The sequence below is a fragment of the Phyllobates terribilis genome, unplaced genomic scaffold, assembly GCF_046119375.1.
Source record: "Phyllobates terribilis strain yellow unplaced genomic scaffold, ASM4611937v1 Scaffold_1__5_contigs__length_1240528914, whole genome shotgun sequence".
Taxonomy (NCBI): Eukaryota; Metazoa; Chordata; class Amphibia; order Anura; family Dendrobatidae; genus Phyllobates; species Phyllobates terribilis.
This window is the reverse complement of record NW_027362761.1, coordinates 358,682,013-358,699,408: the sequence shown is the minus strand read 5'-3', so window position 1 is coordinate 358,699,408 and position 17,396 is coordinate 358,682,013. Positions and strand designations below refer to the sequence as shown.

Sequence of the window (17,396 nt, the reverse complement as noted above, 5' to 3'; positions counted from 1 at the left end):
TATACAGGGAGATTCATTACAGCTTTATATTGAAGATATTCGTCAGGAAATCTAAATGTGATGTGAAAAAATTCACAATCTTCTCTATTTCCTTGGTGTCAATAACTGTGACATTTGAAGGCAGGAAACCCATAGTTTCCTAGTCTTTGAGCTGAGAAGTGGCTGCAATTGTATCCAGTCCAGGTAAAGCTTTGGGATCTTAAAAGGTTATTCTCCTATTCATAAATGGGTATTGTCAGATATTGCCAGAAAATACAACTAACTTACAGTTTATTAAAATGTTCTGCCTTTCTGAAGATTTTAACAATTTAGTTTTATTTATAGCTCGTTGCCTTGGAAATAGACCACCGCTGCTAGACAGCAGAACATGGATAGTGCTTACAAGCTCTTTTCTATTGAGCTTGTAAGCACTGTTGTGCCAACTGGCCAGCAAACTGTTACCTCCTAATCCTGGACAGCTTTCAGCACAGTGCTTAAAGGGGTTTTCCCACGAACAAAAGTTCATTTTAAAAATTGTCTGTGTCTGACCGTGTACAGAACATACCACATCTCCTGGGCAGGGGAGGAAGCAATAGACAATACAGACATTACAGCAGGGGATCGCAGAGGATTCATTTTGTGAGGTAAAATATTTCACTGCCTGTTTTTAAACAATATTTGACCTCACAAAATGAATCCTCTGCGATCCCCTACTGTAATGTGTAGCATCGGCGTCTCTGCCTCCTGCTAGGCAGAGATGCCGTCCCTCTCACCTTCCTGTTCAGTGCGCGGCGTCCTCCTGCGCTCCTTCCCTCGCTGCTGCCGGCGCGCGCCCCTTCCCGCCACTGTGCTTAACGGCGCGCTCGCTCCCCCTCTCTTAAAGGGGCCGCGCGCGTCGTCCTAAGGAGTCCCCGGCCACTTGCCGGAGGACTTCCCATATATAAGGCACCTCCTCCAAAATGGAGGTGCCCGAGCAAAGTTGTTTGCACTGTGTCTCACCTGTGCTTCAGCCCTCAGGTTCCGCTGCTAGCCTGACTTCTCGTCCTGCCTGCCAGCCTGTTACCTGCCTTGTCTGTCAGTCCGCTCACCTGGGAGCGTCCACCAGTTACCTGCCTGTTACCTGCCTCGTCTGTCAGACCGCTCACCTGGGAGCGTCCACCAGTTACTTGACTGTTACCTGCCTCGTCTGTCAGACCGCTCACCTGGGAGCGTCCACCAGTTACCTGCCTGTTACCTGCCTCGTCTGTCTGACCGCTCACCTGGGAGCGTCCACCAGTTACCTGACTGTTACCTGCCTCGTCTGTCAGACCGCTCACCTGGGAGCGTCCACCAGTTACCTGCCAGTTACCCACCTCGTCTGTCTGCCCGCTCACCTGGGAGCACCTGCCTGTTTCCTGCCAGCATGCCTGGAGACCCTGCCATCACTTGCTGTGACCATCTTCCTGGTAAACCTATAGACTGCTACCTGCCCTGCTTTCTCGAACTGTGACCACCTGCCAGCTACCAGAGACTTCCGCCTGCTTGCCGTGTCCATCCGCCATACCGGTCAGTCCCAGCCATCTGACCCGTGGGAGCCACCTGCTCTCTTACAAGGTCGTCCCCAGAGTAGCACCTGGTCCCTCAGCCCGGATCCTCCCTGGTCACAGTGTCGTTAGCTGCCATACGACCAGGGTCGGTTCGGGTGGATACTTAGTTACGCCCCTCTGGGTCCCTCCTTGCACCTCGGCACAGAGGTTCCACCACCCGGCCCCGTAACATAATGTGTGTATTGTCTTTTGCTTTCTCCCCTGCCCAGGAGCTGTGGTATGATCCGTACACGGTCAGCCAATTTTTAAAATGAACTTTTGTTCGTGGGAAAATCCCTTTAAAGCTTAGACAGCAGCGGTGGTCGGTCTCCAAGGCAACAAGCATAAACAAAAGAAAAGTGTTAATACTGTATCTCTAAGAACCACTGTAAATTTTTATAAGCAGTGCATTGCAGAAGTGATTGTTTTTACAAGAACTATCCGACGATATCCATCTGTGAAGTTTGGGATAACACTTTAAAGGGAATCTGTATCTTTCAAAACACTATTTACCTGCTATTTAATGGTAATCTACAGTAAATAGTGTTTAAATTATTTACAAAAAAAAATAAAAATTTCTTGAGACCAGTATTTTTTTTTCAGTCAATGGACCTTTACAAGGTCTCGTTCTTTGTGCATCAAGCTGATGGTTTTATTGACACAATTTTGGAGTACATACAACAATTTTTATCGTTTTAATTGCTTTTTTTTTAAGCCGAGCTGTGGGGGATAATGTTGTTTGGGGGTGTGTGTGCGTGTGCGCATTCATACTGTGTGAGGGGCTTTGGGGACCTTCATACTATATGGTGGCTGTGGGGTCCATGATACTGTGGTGATGGGGGAAAGACCCGCGGAGGCAATCATGCTGTTTATGTGACTGTTGGGACATCGTACTCTGTGGGGGAGTTGTAGGAGTGGGCATTCTACTTTTTGGGGGACTATGGAGCCACCTTACTGTTTGAAGGTACTGTAGGTACATTTTTCTGTGTGAGAAGGCTGGGGGGGCATCATACTGTGTGCGTGAGTTTTGGTCTTACATACTATTTTGGGGGTTCTCTGGGCTATCATACTTGTGTGTGACTGGTGCACCATACTGTGTGTGTGGGGGGGAGCTCTTGAGCAAGGTACAAGGGCTGAATAACAGTGTGGTTTATGCTTTGTGTTGGACCCCAGCGCCATTTTCAATGAGTGCTGTGGAAGCCGCTGGTCCCCAGAGGCTTTGTGCATGCTGTGAGTGTGTGTATTGATGTGAGAGGAGTGCACACTTGGTATACTTGAATCCTCTGAGTACCAGCGACTTCCAGAGCATGCAAAGATTGAAAATTAAGCTGGGGACGTACACCCACTTTCCATGCTCACACCCTGGAAGTCTCATGTCTCAAGTACAGCACCATGGAACCAATAGTGCTCTAAAAATAAGTAATAATAATGATATCTGTATGATGTTCTCTTTAAATTATATTGGCATGATAATCTAATATCATTTTCTACTTCCATATGTGATAGCAGTATGTGGTTATTGGTGATTTGTTTTGCTTATCTTTTCTTACAATAAAAGTGATCTGATTAAAAAGAAAAAAGGCCACAGACGCCAGTAAACAAAGCGCGTGCGCATTATTAAATAATAAAAAGTATGTACACTTCTCAACATTGAAATAACAACACTAAGAGGGAAAAGTTGTTGATTTTGGAAATCGCTGGATGGATAGGCATGTTACTGATGACAAAATGGAGACAAAATTTTCAAAACACCTCGATTGATTCGGTATCAAGTGTGAGCGTTGTAATGCAGCGGCTTGCTTGGCATTACTGTAATGGTCCAGGGTGGGTTCTGGGCCGACCATGTACCTTCCCCCCCAGGTGACTTGGTCACATGACTGTGACAAAGCACAGGTCCTGTGCACACAGAATGTCTGATCACATGACTGTGACATCAGCACAGATCCTGTGGGTGTGTACTACAGGATATATAAACCCTGGTAGTCTTGAGACAGGGTGTGTAAGGCGTGAGGCCTGTCCCCGTGTGGGACACTGCTAGAGTGTGAGGCCTATTAAAGCTTGGTGGAGCCTGAAAGGCGGAGGCTGGATCCTTAGCTGTGTAAGTGATCCCAGTAGCCTTGGAGGGCCAGAGGCTTGGAAGGCAAGAGCCTGAAAGGCAGAGGCTGGATGTTGGCTGTGTAAGCATACCAGTAGCCTTGGATGGTACGAGGGTTGTAGACCCCCATCTGGGAAGCCGTAAAGCCACAGTGGTGGCAGAATAAGTCTGAAGCAGCTAAAAACCCGGCGAAGGTAAAAACACTGATTGATGTGGACATTTCTATAAGTGACTTTGCTGAGCACTGCAACTGGAGCCAAGTGGTCCTGCCTGCCACTTGAAAGGCTCCTGGACGTTATATGTAATATGTCGGCGAGCCACTGAGTTGGACTCGGTTATAGCACTTATGTTGTATAATAAACTGCTGGAGTGTGAAAACTGGAAAAACGTGGCTGGTGTGCTTTAATTGACCCGGTGCAGCGAATATCCCCCAGTATGATGATTAGCGCTGCCTTACATGTGGTTCGAGAATGCGGGCAACTGCAGCCCAGTTGCTAGGGGCAACTGCAGCCCGGTTGCTAGGGGCAACGGCACAGGACGACGAGTGTGGATACAAGCATCTTGCTGTGACTCGGTGGGGTCACGAAGATTATAGCATCTTGCTGTAACTCGGCGGGGTTACGAAAATTGTCTTCGCACTCAAACCTGGTTTGCTGTGGCTCGGCGGGTTCACGAAAATTAAAGCATCTGGCTGTAACTCGGCGGGTTTACGAAAATTGTCCTCGCACTCAAACCTGGTTTTCTGTGGCTCGGCGGGGCCACGAAAATTTTTCCGGGGAAAGCGGTGAAGTATCTAGTGTGAATTGTGTACCGCGATGGCTGTGAACAGAGCAGCAAAAGTGAATGAAGCTATTGAGCGATTAAGGTGCCGGTTGGGACCGCAGCAGGTATTTGGGAAACTTGTACTGGTCATGGTGCAGGAACCACCGGAGCTGTGGGCACCGTATAGAGTGGCTGCAGTGGACCATTCTGTGAACTCTCCGGGGGCGCCAGTAATGTCCCAGAGGGCCAGGGGAGGTGGTAAGAGATGTGGTGAACTGAGTCCTAAGACTATTGCTGATTTTTTTTGTAAAAATCCCCCTACAGGTGTGGGTGTCCAAAAGGGGGCGGATTTTCACAAGAGCGTGGAGTATAGAAAACCAAAATTCGTTACTGGTTGTGGGTTGGTACCGCCTAAAAATGACGATTTGGCCGTTGATAACGGGGTAGCTCCAGTAGAAGGGGTTGACGTCAAAGTGGGAGGTGACGTGTTAGTCCACAAAACCATGGGGAGTGACACAGACCCCGTAGCTGACGGTGACACTATGAAAGTAGAAAGAGAGGTCAGTCAGGAGGGGCTAGATGAGGGGAGAGAGTCCCCCTCTCGTCGTCGACGGCGCAAGGGCCACAAAAATGTTGCTCCTATAGTCTTTGCTGAAAGTGAAAATAAAGAAAATGTAGTACTGTGTGCCTTTGTTTCAAGTGTGGATCCTCCTTTAGAGGCAGAAGAGGAGATGACGTTGCCAGTAGCAACCTCCGGTACAGTACTGAGACAGAAGGATCAGGGTCTGACAGCCCTGAAAGAGGAGGTGGCCAGTCATGACCAAGAGCTGGAGCCTATCAGGCAGCAGTGTCAGAGTGACGTGCAGCAACTATGGGAAAACCTGGAGAACGTGTCCTCAGACCAGCGGAGCCTGGAGTCTGAACGGCAGAAAATATACCAGGTTGTGAAGAACTTACAGCGAGAACTGGAGGAAAGCAGCAAGGAAGTCAACAATCGGAAGGAAATGTTCCAGGAAATGAAGGCGGACCGCCGCAAAAATAAAGAGGAGGTTTTTCAGTTGGAGCTTGACAAAGCGGAGTTTGGAGATGAGCTGTGCGAGTTGAAAGATCGGTTCTACCTGGTACACTTAGAGCTGATGCAGGTGAAACAAAAGCTGGATGAGGGACTACACCAGAGGGATAGAGAGCTGTCTGCCTTAAAAGAGGCGCTGCAGGATGAAGTTTCCGGACGTGACCAAAACCTAAAACGACTGCGCGAACAGTTCAACCGGGAGCTGTGTGACTCCAAGAAGGAATATGGTGAACTCATGAGGGAGCTGCAGCAATTCCAGGACCAAGGAAAGCCTCTAATGCAGGAGAAGGAGCGGCTGGTGGACTCTCTGTACCAGCGAGACCGGGAGCTATCCGCCCTGAAAGAGGCAATAAAAGATGAAGTGTCTGGTTACGATCGTGAGGCAGAAAAGAGGCATGAAAAGTTCAATAGGGAACTGCAACAAATCAAGAGAGACTATGAGGATCTCCTCAAGGTTAAGGAAAAACTAGAGGATGATAAAACTGATGCAGAGCACATGCGACAAGTGGTTGAGACCACTCTGCAGGACACTCGTGATGAAAATGGTGATCTCCGCAGAAAAACCTTAGGTCTGGAAGCTCAGGTGAAGGAGCTGCAGACGTTCTATGTTAATCTCCAGAGGGCAGAGACGTGCCTTAAGGAAAGAATCAGCAAGATGGAAGCTGAGTGGAAAAAGTTGGAGTCTATCAGAGAAGCCACAGACCAGGGCCAGGAGTTGGGCACTGGAGGTGGGAGGTATGAAAAAGATACCTCCTCGAATAATGCGAGCTCGGATGATTCGGTGGATGTAGGAGCCGAGATCAAGGAGCTCAAGGAGTCGCTACAAGCCCATTTGAAGCAAGAGAAGCTTGAGAGACTGGCTGTTGAGAGCCGAGTGGGCGCATTGGAGACAGCGTGGTCTGAGAGAACTCTACTGTTAAAGGAGCAGCTGAAGCAGGAAGAGCTTCAGAGATGGGCTGCTGAGAGGCAAGTAGCTGAGCTAGAGGAAGAAGTTTTCAAGCTCAAAGGTCGCCTGGCAAAGTATCACTCAGTGAACGAAGCCTCCTTGGAGAAGGAAAAGGGCAAACAAGTTGCACTCACTCCCTTATACCATGAGAAGTTGGACCTGAAGAGAGCTAGGAGAGTGTCAACAGAAGATAAATATGAAATGGGAGTGGTCAAGATGAAAATTCTTGAAGTTGTAGCTGTGAGTCAGCTCAGGGGAAGCATACAGGGTGAAGAAGCTGAAAGTCAGTTGTCCCTGAAACCTGGGCTGGTGGATCGTCTGGAAACGACTGGTGAGACAGAAACCTCTCGGTACAAGTGCCTCATAGATATACCCAAGGATTTGAGAGAAGAATGCACCAGTGAGTCCGTGCATGAAGAGTTTAAGAAGGCCGTGGGAGCCTGTAAGGTGTACTCGACCTCAGAAGCTAAACAGCTGGTGGTCCTGTCCATGACCGAAGTCACAGTGAAGAGGGTGGCGATCCTAAGTGACATACACTGGCGATGTATTCGCACGAAGCGGTTTCTATGGTTGAAAACGGAACAAGCCGTTAGACAACTGGAGCTTATGAGAAAAGCTCACAGTCTGCGGGAAGAGGTCATCCGGGTGCCTCATGTTCTGGTGAGAAAACTCATTGGGAGAAATGGCCGAGCCATGCAGATGATGGTAAAGAAGTCTGGTGTGATAAGAGTAAGCAGTACACGTGATCGTCAGGACTGGATACCAGATGAAGACGGCATGGTGTCATTCTCCACTGTAGGAACGGAAGAAGGTCTTGCATCTGTACGCATGCTGATGGAGTACCGAGTGACCTACCTGCGAGAGGTAGAACAGTTGAATCTCGCTAGACTGCGAGTGGAAAGACAGAATCGCCTGAGCGGTAGAAAGTGGCAGCCGTCTAGAAATTGTGAGATCAGACAGAGAAAGGGCCCCCTAAATAACAGAACAGCTACAGCTGAAGTTAGGGACCTTTCAAGATGTCCTGGGGGTAGTGGGCGTGGGTTTAGAGGTAGTGAGACCTCCAGAAACTCAGGTTTCAGTGGCCCATACAAACGACCCAATAGAGGACGGGACAGTACGGAGTCGAACTGGACCTTAGATACCAGGGCATGTGAGTCACACTGCTGTATTGACCGCTGGGAGCGATTTCGTATGAACATCCTTTATTCTTTACACACAATTTAAAACATGGAGACAGGGAAGTGGGGGTCCTTCAGGACGTTGGCCGTTTCGCACCAAGCCGGTGCTCCAACGGGTCCAAATACAATGGCTTGGTGCAAAACGGCCATTGTCCTGAAGGACCCCCACATCCCCGGCTCCATGTTTTAAATTTGTGTTAAGATTAAAGGATCTTCATACGAAATCGCTTGCTGGAGTGCCGCCTTTTGTCTACTCACATGATATTAAAGAACATTCCTTCTTCGGGCTGAGCACCTGCTGATTAGCAATCCCTCGTCATCTGTGGACTGATTCTCACTGAACGGCTTGAAGGTATGCGATCTGAATAGTGCCGGTTTCTTTCTTTCTACTTACTTACATTCTTATAGTTAATGTGGTCACTGCTTGATGTCTTAGGCTTGGTATGTGATGTCAAATTTCACTTTCAGTTCAGAATGGATAAATCGTGGAACCAGTGGTACGTCCATTTCTCCTAAGTGTCCCAGGAGCCGTTTTTCAACACAACACCACCCAGCCACATATTGCTCGTGCTGACAATTAGGATATTGCATTTCCAGTATAGTGCAATATCCTAATACTTTTATTATATGTCCTTTTTTCTTATTGATGAAGAAATCAGAGAAGATAGTTTTACACTTAGTACCATTCCCACAAGACTTTACCACTTCTTTTATCTCTATTATTCATCTAATGAAGTGTTTTTCTCTGTGTTTTCCTTTTAGGCCTTCCTACCAGATGTGGGGATAAGCAATGAGCAAACATTTAAAAGACTCTTGCTTGAAAAGGATGCTTCAGATGAAGGTTTACAAACGTCTACGTTTTCATAAGCAGCTGGAGATGTGTAGAATTTCAGGAAGAGAAGTTTATGATTGTTATAAACCTTTATATATTTTGATAGGTCTAATTCAGTATTATTTTTTTTAATGCATTTCTTAGCACTAACCCTAAACAATGTATGTAAGGTAAATATGTTTATATAGGATGGGGGATAATAGAAAGAAGCGGACAACTTATCCCAGGTGAACCCAGGAAATGGAAACCTGTAACATTAACGGAGTTAACCCCTTATAGTAAAGCACGTGCATGTGCATCCTGACTTGCTATATCACATGTATGTGAGGATGCATGCTCAGGAGTTGTCCCTGTGATATCTACAGAGGGGGCTGGATTTAATGTACAGCTTGGCTTCTGCAACTTCTGCTGGGATCTGAACTGGCTCTAGTCCCAGCGCTTTAACTCCTCAGATGCTGTTGTCAATATTGATAGCAGCATCTGAGGAATTTGACAAAGAGAGAGCATTTCCTCCTTCAGGTCATCGTCCCCCACAGAACGATTGTATGATGCCGATGTGTTCCTATGGTAACCGAAGATTTTATTAATGGACTCCAGATTTTCCATAGACCAAAGCCTTTTAGATCTTGCCAGAGGTGTAGCACTAAAGGTGCATTTACATTGGCCGTTTATTGTGAACAAGCTTTCCTAGGAATATTTATTTCCCGATAATCGTCCAGTGGAAACATGCTGCCCATCACACGTCAAAGGAGCAAAACATTCGTTCCCCCGGTGAAATTATTTTCAAACTTGCTTAAAAGTCATGACTTTCGGCGGCACATTGTCCTATGTGAACAGAACGTGCTGCCAAGAAGTAGCCTCTGTGCAAAGATCAATATATCAACGATTGTTCTGTGCATTCAGCGTGTCTAAACAAATTATTAATTGACCGACAATCGGTAAACATGTAGCTGATTGGTGATCGTTTAGGGACTCAAATTGCCTAGTGTAAACCCACCCTAATGGGCTGAGATAATAGTGTATTATCTATGGAATCAAAGGATCAAGAGTTCAAGACCCCTTATGGGACTAATAAATGGAAAATTCTGATTTCAGTTGTACTTGCTTCATTAATGCAGCTATGTACATGCTATGCAATATCAATCCCAAACTACCATGTCATTATGTTGTATGTCTTCTTTTCCTTAGGTGTTTATAATATGTTTCTTTTGACAAGAAGAGGACTTCACTGTATCATGTACTTCCATATTGCCAGGATTAATGATGGTATGTACTTGTGCATTTTTTTTTTTTGCATTGCATCTGAAAGTTTACCACAATTTATAACAAATTTGTTGCTTTTGATTTCAGATTGTAGACCAAAAATAATTTATGAGTTTGATGTCTAGAGCAGAATGGATAACCGTGTGAATCAGCCTTCAAATGCAGATATAAGACGTTATGTATGTGACGTGTTGGAGGAGCTCCTGCATTTTAATGGGACTTATAACACAAATGATTGTCTGTAAAAATTAACAATTAGCTATCATCTTTCTATTAGAAAGTACTGGACCGCTGCAGACAAACGATGGGTACTCTTTAAGGTTCATAAAAAATGTAGAGAGAAAAAACTTTGTGGACAGATCATAAGCGTTTAATAATCTAAAACCGATGTAAATTGTCTTACTATTCTGTAATTCTTTACTCAATGTGTATTTTCAGCTGTTGAGAGTATGGATATCGGTGCAGCAAAAGGGGTAAATACTTGTCATTTCTATCACATTGTGTTTCATCATATATGTATTTCTGAGGATCCTTACAATTTTATTTTACAGCTTGAAGAAAAAATCAAGACCTGTTTTATTTCAACAAAAGAATATCACACAGATGGTTGTTTGAGTTTGTTCCTTGGAGATCTGACGAGTGACATTCATCTACTGATAGGGGTAAGATTAAGCAAATTAGCAAAAAAACAGGTATTGAAAGATTATATTAAAAACAAGCACAATTAAAAATATATTCTGGGAAAAAACACAAAATATGAGGCTAAAGGGAGTCTATCAGCACAAAATGACTGGTCAAACCAAGCATAGGCGCACAGCGTCAACAATCAGTTAAGCGCACCTTCCCACTTATTTGTTTTTCACTTATGTTTGCCCTCCCCGAGCTTCTGTCAAGGAAGAGAAGGGCAAAGATAGATGCAAAACTAATAGATGGGAAGGTGCATTGAACTGTTTGGCCACATTAAGGGTGCACTGAGCGTCTGTGCTTGGTTTGAACCGTCGTTTTGTGCTAAAAGACTACCTTTTTTAGTACTCATAAGTGCTCTTTACGTCTCTATAGTCACTATAATCGGTCCCCTAGGAGCATTAGGGGTGATGGAGTACAGTTATATTCTGCAAGTGAAACCTCCGCCTATAAAAGTACCACAGTACAGCAAGAGAAAGCGAATGGAAAGAGTCTTTTATTACATTTTAGTCTTTCTGACAGTTTTCTACAATGATTTCCTACTGCTGCATAAAGTCTTATCAGCATATCTTTATTTATTATGGCTGTCATTTGGCATAATAAGAATGTGTGTTACTGATCTATGGTAACATTTCATCACTGCAGCACTGCCCGGAGGAAAAAAAAATACTCTAAACAGCACTTGCTTTACAAAAATTTGTAATAATTATCTTTCATTTATCCAAACTATGGAAGAGGTGTCTGGCAAAAAAAAGTCCAAATAGTTAGCACTTGCTGTACAAAATGTTTTAATTATTTTACTTTGTTTGTCCCCACTAGGGAAGAGGTAACTATTCTCTCTCAAAATGGAAGATGGACCCTGTACAAAAACATGTTAGAGTTCAAAATCTTGTTGATAGTGGCATGATTCAAGGTAAGGAGATTCCGCTGGCCACGTGTGGTCATATCCTACCACTAGTTTTGTACCAGATGATGACATTATTTTAAGATTAATTTTTTTAAAGGTAGAAGCTCCTAAATTATTGTGATAATACACACACATAGCCTGCACTAGCTTTAGACTAATGAAATGATTTTTCTCCAGTACCAGTGGGAGGATATTACTTTCTAAATACTTCTATTCACTGTATAATGGAGCAGTGCTTTAAACAATATTGTGTTACTTTTCTAAATAATAAATTAACTTTATTTTAATAAGGTGCAAAAAAACTTCAAGTTCTTGACAACTTGCTGTTTGTTTTGGATGAAGAGGTAAGTATTAAGTGATTGTTCATAAGGCATTTAACGTGGTGCTTTTTTTCGTTTAATTTCTTACAGAATTTTTATTGTGTTTTCAGGGAGTTTTGAGTGTTTGGGATGTTTACACCATGGTTTTGGTGTGGGACGGGCCTTGTCATCTCTCAGATTTTTTGTTAACAACTGAGGGAGATTCCTCTTCTTCTCTTACAAGGTATTTGTTTAGTTCTGTATATTTAATATTACTGTTCTGATCATTATTGTTCTGTTGTGTTAATACTATATTATAGGGACATGCATTTAATTCTATGCAATATTTGTTTTTTTTTCTTCCTGTAGGCAAAGAGATACTAACCTTAAACTCATAGCTTTGACATTTCCCAATGAAAAACAGGTAAATGTTGTAAGTTCGGACCATTTTTCATAGAGATACATGAGTTGTCAGCTATGTTTGTGCAATGTTTGGGAACTTATATAATAAAATAAATAGCATATGTTAAAGTGCCCTCTTTTGTCCTCATTAATCTTCAGATGAGAAGCCTTGCAGTATATTCATTGCCTACCATGAATCACTTGTATTCAATTGAAGTTTCGGATATATGTACCCTTGTTCAAATTGGTATCACTATGGTAAGTATGTCTGTAATTTGGGACAGGTGTGTGCAGTGGTGCAAGGGGTGTGATAGGCGTGAGGCCTGTTCCCTGTGTGTGTGGCACCGTGTGAGGCCTGGTGAGGCCTGATGAAGCTTGGTGGACTCCTGGAGGGTGAAGCCTGGGTCTTGTGTCTAGACGCCAGTAAGCCTTGGAGGGCCAGAGGCTAGAGACCCCCATCTGGAAACCAAAAGGCCTGAAGCAGCCATAAGCCGGCAAAAGGTAAAAACACTGCGGATATGGACATTGCTTTATTATTACCTTGCTGAAGGCTGGACCTGGAACCAAGTGTGCCTGTCTGCCACTTGGGGCTCGTTTGACATTATGCGTGTAATATGCCAGTGAGCACTAAGATAGACTGTGTGATCAGTAGTTTATGATGAGATAATAAACTGTTGGACTGTGAAACACCGCAAAGTCGTGGCTGGTGTGCTTTTGTTGATGCGCTGCAGCTAGTATCCCCCAGGATGATGACTAGCGCTGCCTTACCATATATATATATATATATATATATATATATATATATATATATATATATATATATATAATGTGTGTGTGTGTAAAAACCTATATAACTCTAGTGTCGCTGTAATTATACTGACCTGAAGACTTATCACTTTTACTGCACAGTGAACTGCATAAAACAAAAGACAATTCCTGAATTACTGTTTTTTGTTAAATCTTTTACCCGCCCACCAAAAAAATGTGCTGGAAAAGCAGCATAACTCCCACAAAAAGAATCCAGTAAAATCCACATTCCCACAGCCAAATTGGCCCCTTCTGATCCCGCAGTGTGCCCAAACCACAGTTACTTTTAATATTTATGGCATTGCTGCAGACGGGAGAATCCACTTAAAGGGGTTCTCCAGGATCTAATGATTGACACCCTAGATTCATCAATATGAGAAAAGTGGTGCTCAGTCACATGGCACACCCACCGATCGCTGAAACTGCTCCAGTAGTGGCTGAAACTAAGGAATGCAAACGTGGAACACAGCAGCGCTGTACATTGCTTAGTGGCTGCTGACGAGTACTGCACTTTATCTCCAATTGAAGTGGATGTACATAAGTACTCTGCAGCGACAGCTAAACAATACACAGTGTCGCTGTATTCCTCCCATACAATGCTTAGTTCACACCGCTGCCAGAGCAGTTTTCAGCTGATCAATGTGAGGGTCTCAAACCCCCATCAATCCCATATTGAGATCAGTCATCAGTTGTTAATTCTTGGACAAAAGAAGGTTGATATTGATGGATCTAGGTCTTTATTCAACCTATGTAAACGACAAATTATGGGGTGCTTGTCTCCAGAAGCACAAGCTGGGTGCAGCGTATTGGCCCCTGAATTGGCATATTTGCTTTTTTCTCTCTGCATCAACCCTTGTACACTCATTTTTTTATCACTTTTAGGGACTCTGCAAATTGTGCCCCAAATGCCACTCCTCTTCTGAGCCCTGCCATGTGCTCAAACCGCAGTGGCTGACAGAATATAGGGTATTACAATATGGAGAAATAGTGTAATAATTTCTTTATCGCTTCATTGGGGGACACAGGACCATGGGTGTATGCTGTTGTCACTAGGAGGTTGACACTAGGCAAAAAAGAAAAAGCTCCTCCTCCGCAGTATACACCCGCCTACAGGCATCAAGCTCACCAGTTTAAGCTTAGTGTCTGTAGGAGGTAGACCTGGATCCTACTGATCCAACCCTGTTGTGTTTTATTAACATTTCTTCTTTATTTTTCAGATACAGCTCTTCAGGGTTAACAGGGAACACTGCGTCCCCTGTTATCCCCATTCTCAAGCGACCGAGAGAGCAGTGTGGCATTTCCCACATCGCCCACTCTCGGACCCGCTGGGCAGGACCTATCCCCTGTCACCTTCGGGTGTCTCAGGGTGATTCTTGGTGGCCAGTCCTTGCCTATTCCCCACCCCAGCCCCCTCCTCGGAGCTGCCTGGGAGGGAGACGGTGGTCACTACGGTGACCTTCCCCCAGATTCTGGGGTCGACACCGTCTCCTGCACTGTCCAGGATCGGTCAGTGCGGGAAGGAGGAAGAGCCAGGATCCCCCCTATCCACAGAGGACCTCCTGTGTACATCCTCAGAGGGAAGGAGCAAGAATAGTCATCGGGAAAGGTACAATCCCTCCCTGCTGCCTCCTCAGCCCCAGGTCCCTCACATCTCAGCTATGCACAGGCACCGTAAATCCTGGGTTAATAAGGGAAGCATCCCATTTCCCCGCCGATACTTACCTTCTACTGCGCTTGGTCACGCCCCCTCTCCTCTCAGACATCGGGAAGCGAACCGAGGGCCTCGTTCTCATGGCGTCCCCCTCACCATGGCGTCCCCCACAGAACCCCCCCCCTGCTTCTCTGTCCTTTTTTTGCGCGGCATTTCTGCCCGCGCTTTCTCTGTCGGGGGGTGGGTCGGGGTGGGCGTTACTCTTTCGGGCGTGTACACGCACCTCCCGGAAAACGGCCAATCAGGACTGTGGAGTGTTATGACACTTCCGTCACGCCCACTTTTATCCCGGGGGCCTATCAGCGGCATGCCCTCTTCCTATCGGAGCTTTAGCTCGCTCAGAGCAACACGCTCCGCCCCTCTACGCTGCTCTCGGTCTGGCTCCGGCAGCAGCATTCTGTCTGACTGCCTCATCACCGCAGCCCTGCTCCTGTCTCCGCGGCTCCGGACTTTCCGACCGGGGATACTGGACCGTGCACATTCCAGACCGGGTAGGACCTACTCTGGCACCTCCTCACAACACAGGCTCCCTCCTCTGCAGTATTTCTGGTTAGGCACATATGCCCAAACCCAGGGAGCTTTCTCTCCGTCCCGCTCACACAGTCACATACTACGCCTGTGCTCTTTGTAGTACTAAGTGGCCCGCGGGTCTGACAACGGCCTTCTGCTCGACCTGCAGGCCTTCCACCATACTGGCACCCCAAGACCCCCCTGCCGCCCAGGACGAGGTAACTCCCCCTCCTCCGGAGTGGGCTGTTGCTATGTCCCAGTCTGTTTCTGATCTCACCAAGGTATCTCTATCTCTGGTGCAGGTCCTAGAACGTTTGCCCATGCTATCCACGGCCACCAGTGCTCCGAACGTTCCAACGGACGATTCGCAGGCACCCCTGCCCCGTCCTTCTAAGGGCAGACCGAGGGCACGTTCTCAGAAACGGACTCACACAAGCTCATCCGCCAGCTCTCCAGACTCCAAATTGCTCCCTGCATCTCACACCTCTTCCCCAGAGGCCGCTCCGGGATCAGACACGGAATCCGATTCTGACTCTGGATCTGACACGGACCAATATTCTAAAGTCCAGGACATGGTTGACAGCCTTATATCGGCCGTCAATCACACTCTGCATGTTAAAGAGGACGAGAGCCCTTCTCAGGACTACTCCGTTTCCTTCAAGAGAATTAAGCGCCCGGCACGCACCTTTTCTAACCACTCAGAATTTGATGGTGACTTTAAAAAACAATAATAGCATCCAGAGAAGCTCTTCACTGGAAAGAAACAGTTAGACATGCTATACCCATTTAACCACGACCTCGTCAGCAAATGGACGGAGTCCCCTTCTGTGGATCCTCCTGTCTCTCGTCTCTCGGCTAAGACGGTACTGTCCCTTCCAGACGGTTCTTCCCTCAAGGACACTACGCATAGACAGGTTGAGGCCTTGCCTAAGTCAGCCTTCGAGGCTGCTGGCACATCTTTTTGTCCTTCCTTCGCCTCAACTTGGGTATCAAAGGCAGTCTCCACATGGGCCAAACAGCTTAGACAGGGCATCCTCTCCGGGGCTTCCCCAGACAATCTGGCTGACCTAGCGGATCATATCGCCCACGCAGGGAAATATCTCCTCACGGCGTCCCTTGACGCCGCTACCTGTTCAGCATGCGTCTCCAGCAATATCATCGCTATACGTAGGATCCTTTGGCTGAAGGCTTGGAACGCCGACCCGGCCTCCAAGAAATCACTAACAAATCTCCCTTTTCAGGGCTCCAGACTGTTTGGGTCTAAATTAGACCAGATCATCTCTGATGCCACTGGGGGCAAGAGCACTTCCCTTCCTCAGCCGAGACCTAATCGCCCTTTTCCTAGGAAACGTTACCTTCAGTTCCGTTCCTTTCGTCGGTTCTCTCAACCAGGATCCTCCTTTCAACAGGATCGTACCCCAGCACAGCAGGACAAACGTAAGCCTACCTTTAGGCCCACTCCCAGCTGGCGCACAAAGGGTCGCTCTTCCAAGCCCTCTGGATCCCGATCACGATCCAACAGGTTTTCCTCAACATGACGGGTCACTCCCACCTGGGATTTCTCCCAGGGTGCGCGGCCGTCTTCTTCTGTTCCGAGAAACTCGGGTATCGGCAATAGAGGATGCCTGGGTCAAGGAGATAGTGACCTCAGGCTACAAGATCGAGTTCAACACCATACCAAGAACACGATTTCTCAGGTCCCGCCACCCGCATCCATCTCTACTCCCCGGTTTCCTTCAGGCCATTGCCTCCCTTCTGCACTCAGGAGTTATAGTTCCAGTCCCCCTTCAAGAAAGGTGTTCAGGTTTCTACTCAAATCTTTTCGTCGTTCCAAAAAAGGACGGCTCACTACGTCCAATCCTAAACTTCAAACAACTAAACCGACAGGTACGTGTACAGCACTTCAGAATGGAGTCCCTCAGGTCGGTAATCGCCTCTATGGAGGCCGGGGAATATCTATGTTCAGTGGACATTCAGAATGCGTATCTTCATATCCCAATCTGCGCACCACATCAGAAGTTCCTTCGATTTGCCTTCCAGAACGCACATTACCAGTTCAATTCTCTCCCCTTCGGGCTTGCCTCTGCCACGAGGGTTTTCACAAAGGTAATGGCGACGGTCATGGCCATTCTACGAGCCAGGGGGATTGTAATTATCCCCTACCTCGACGACCTAATGATCAAGGGTCCCACGTTCAGGGACTGTCTCCACAGTCTCCAGATCACCCTGAACACGCTTTCTCGGTTAGGCTGGCTGATCAACACAGACAAATCCTCCCTGGTCCCATCTCAGCGCTTAACCTTTCTAGGGATTCAGTTCGACATGACCCATTCCCGGGTCCTTCTTCTAAGGGAGAAGATAAACTCTCTCCGTCAGGGGATTCA

At 46.4% G+C, this 17,396-nt stretch overlaps 1 protein-coding gene across 1 annotated transcript in view; it reads left to right on the top strand.

Annotated features, from left to right (window-relative positions):
• Positions 1 to 17,396, top strand: part of LOC141261709 (kinetochore-associated protein 1-like) — a 95,867-nt gene that overhangs the window by 55,039 nt on the left and 23,432 nt on the right. Inside the window, exons 5-13 of the mRNA XM_073676237.1 lie at positions 8,360 to 8,438; positions 9,618 to 9,695; positions 10,131 to 10,165; positions 10,244 to 10,354; positions 11,196 to 11,289; positions 11,575 to 11,627; positions 11,714 to 11,826; positions 11,952 to 12,006; positions 12,144 to 12,242. Of these exons, the coding sequence (XP_073532338.1) occupies positions 8,360 to 8,438; positions 9,618 to 9,695; positions 10,131 to 10,165; positions 10,244 to 10,354; positions 11,196 to 11,289; positions 11,575 to 11,627; positions 11,714 to 11,826; positions 11,952 to 12,006; positions 12,144 to 12,242 (717 nt within the window). The remainder of the gene's footprint in view (positions 1 to 8,359; positions 8,439 to 9,617; positions 9,696 to 10,130; positions 10,166 to 10,243; positions 10,355 to 11,195; positions 11,290 to 11,574; positions 11,628 to 11,713; positions 11,827 to 11,951; positions 12,007 to 12,143; positions 12,243 to 17,396) is intronic.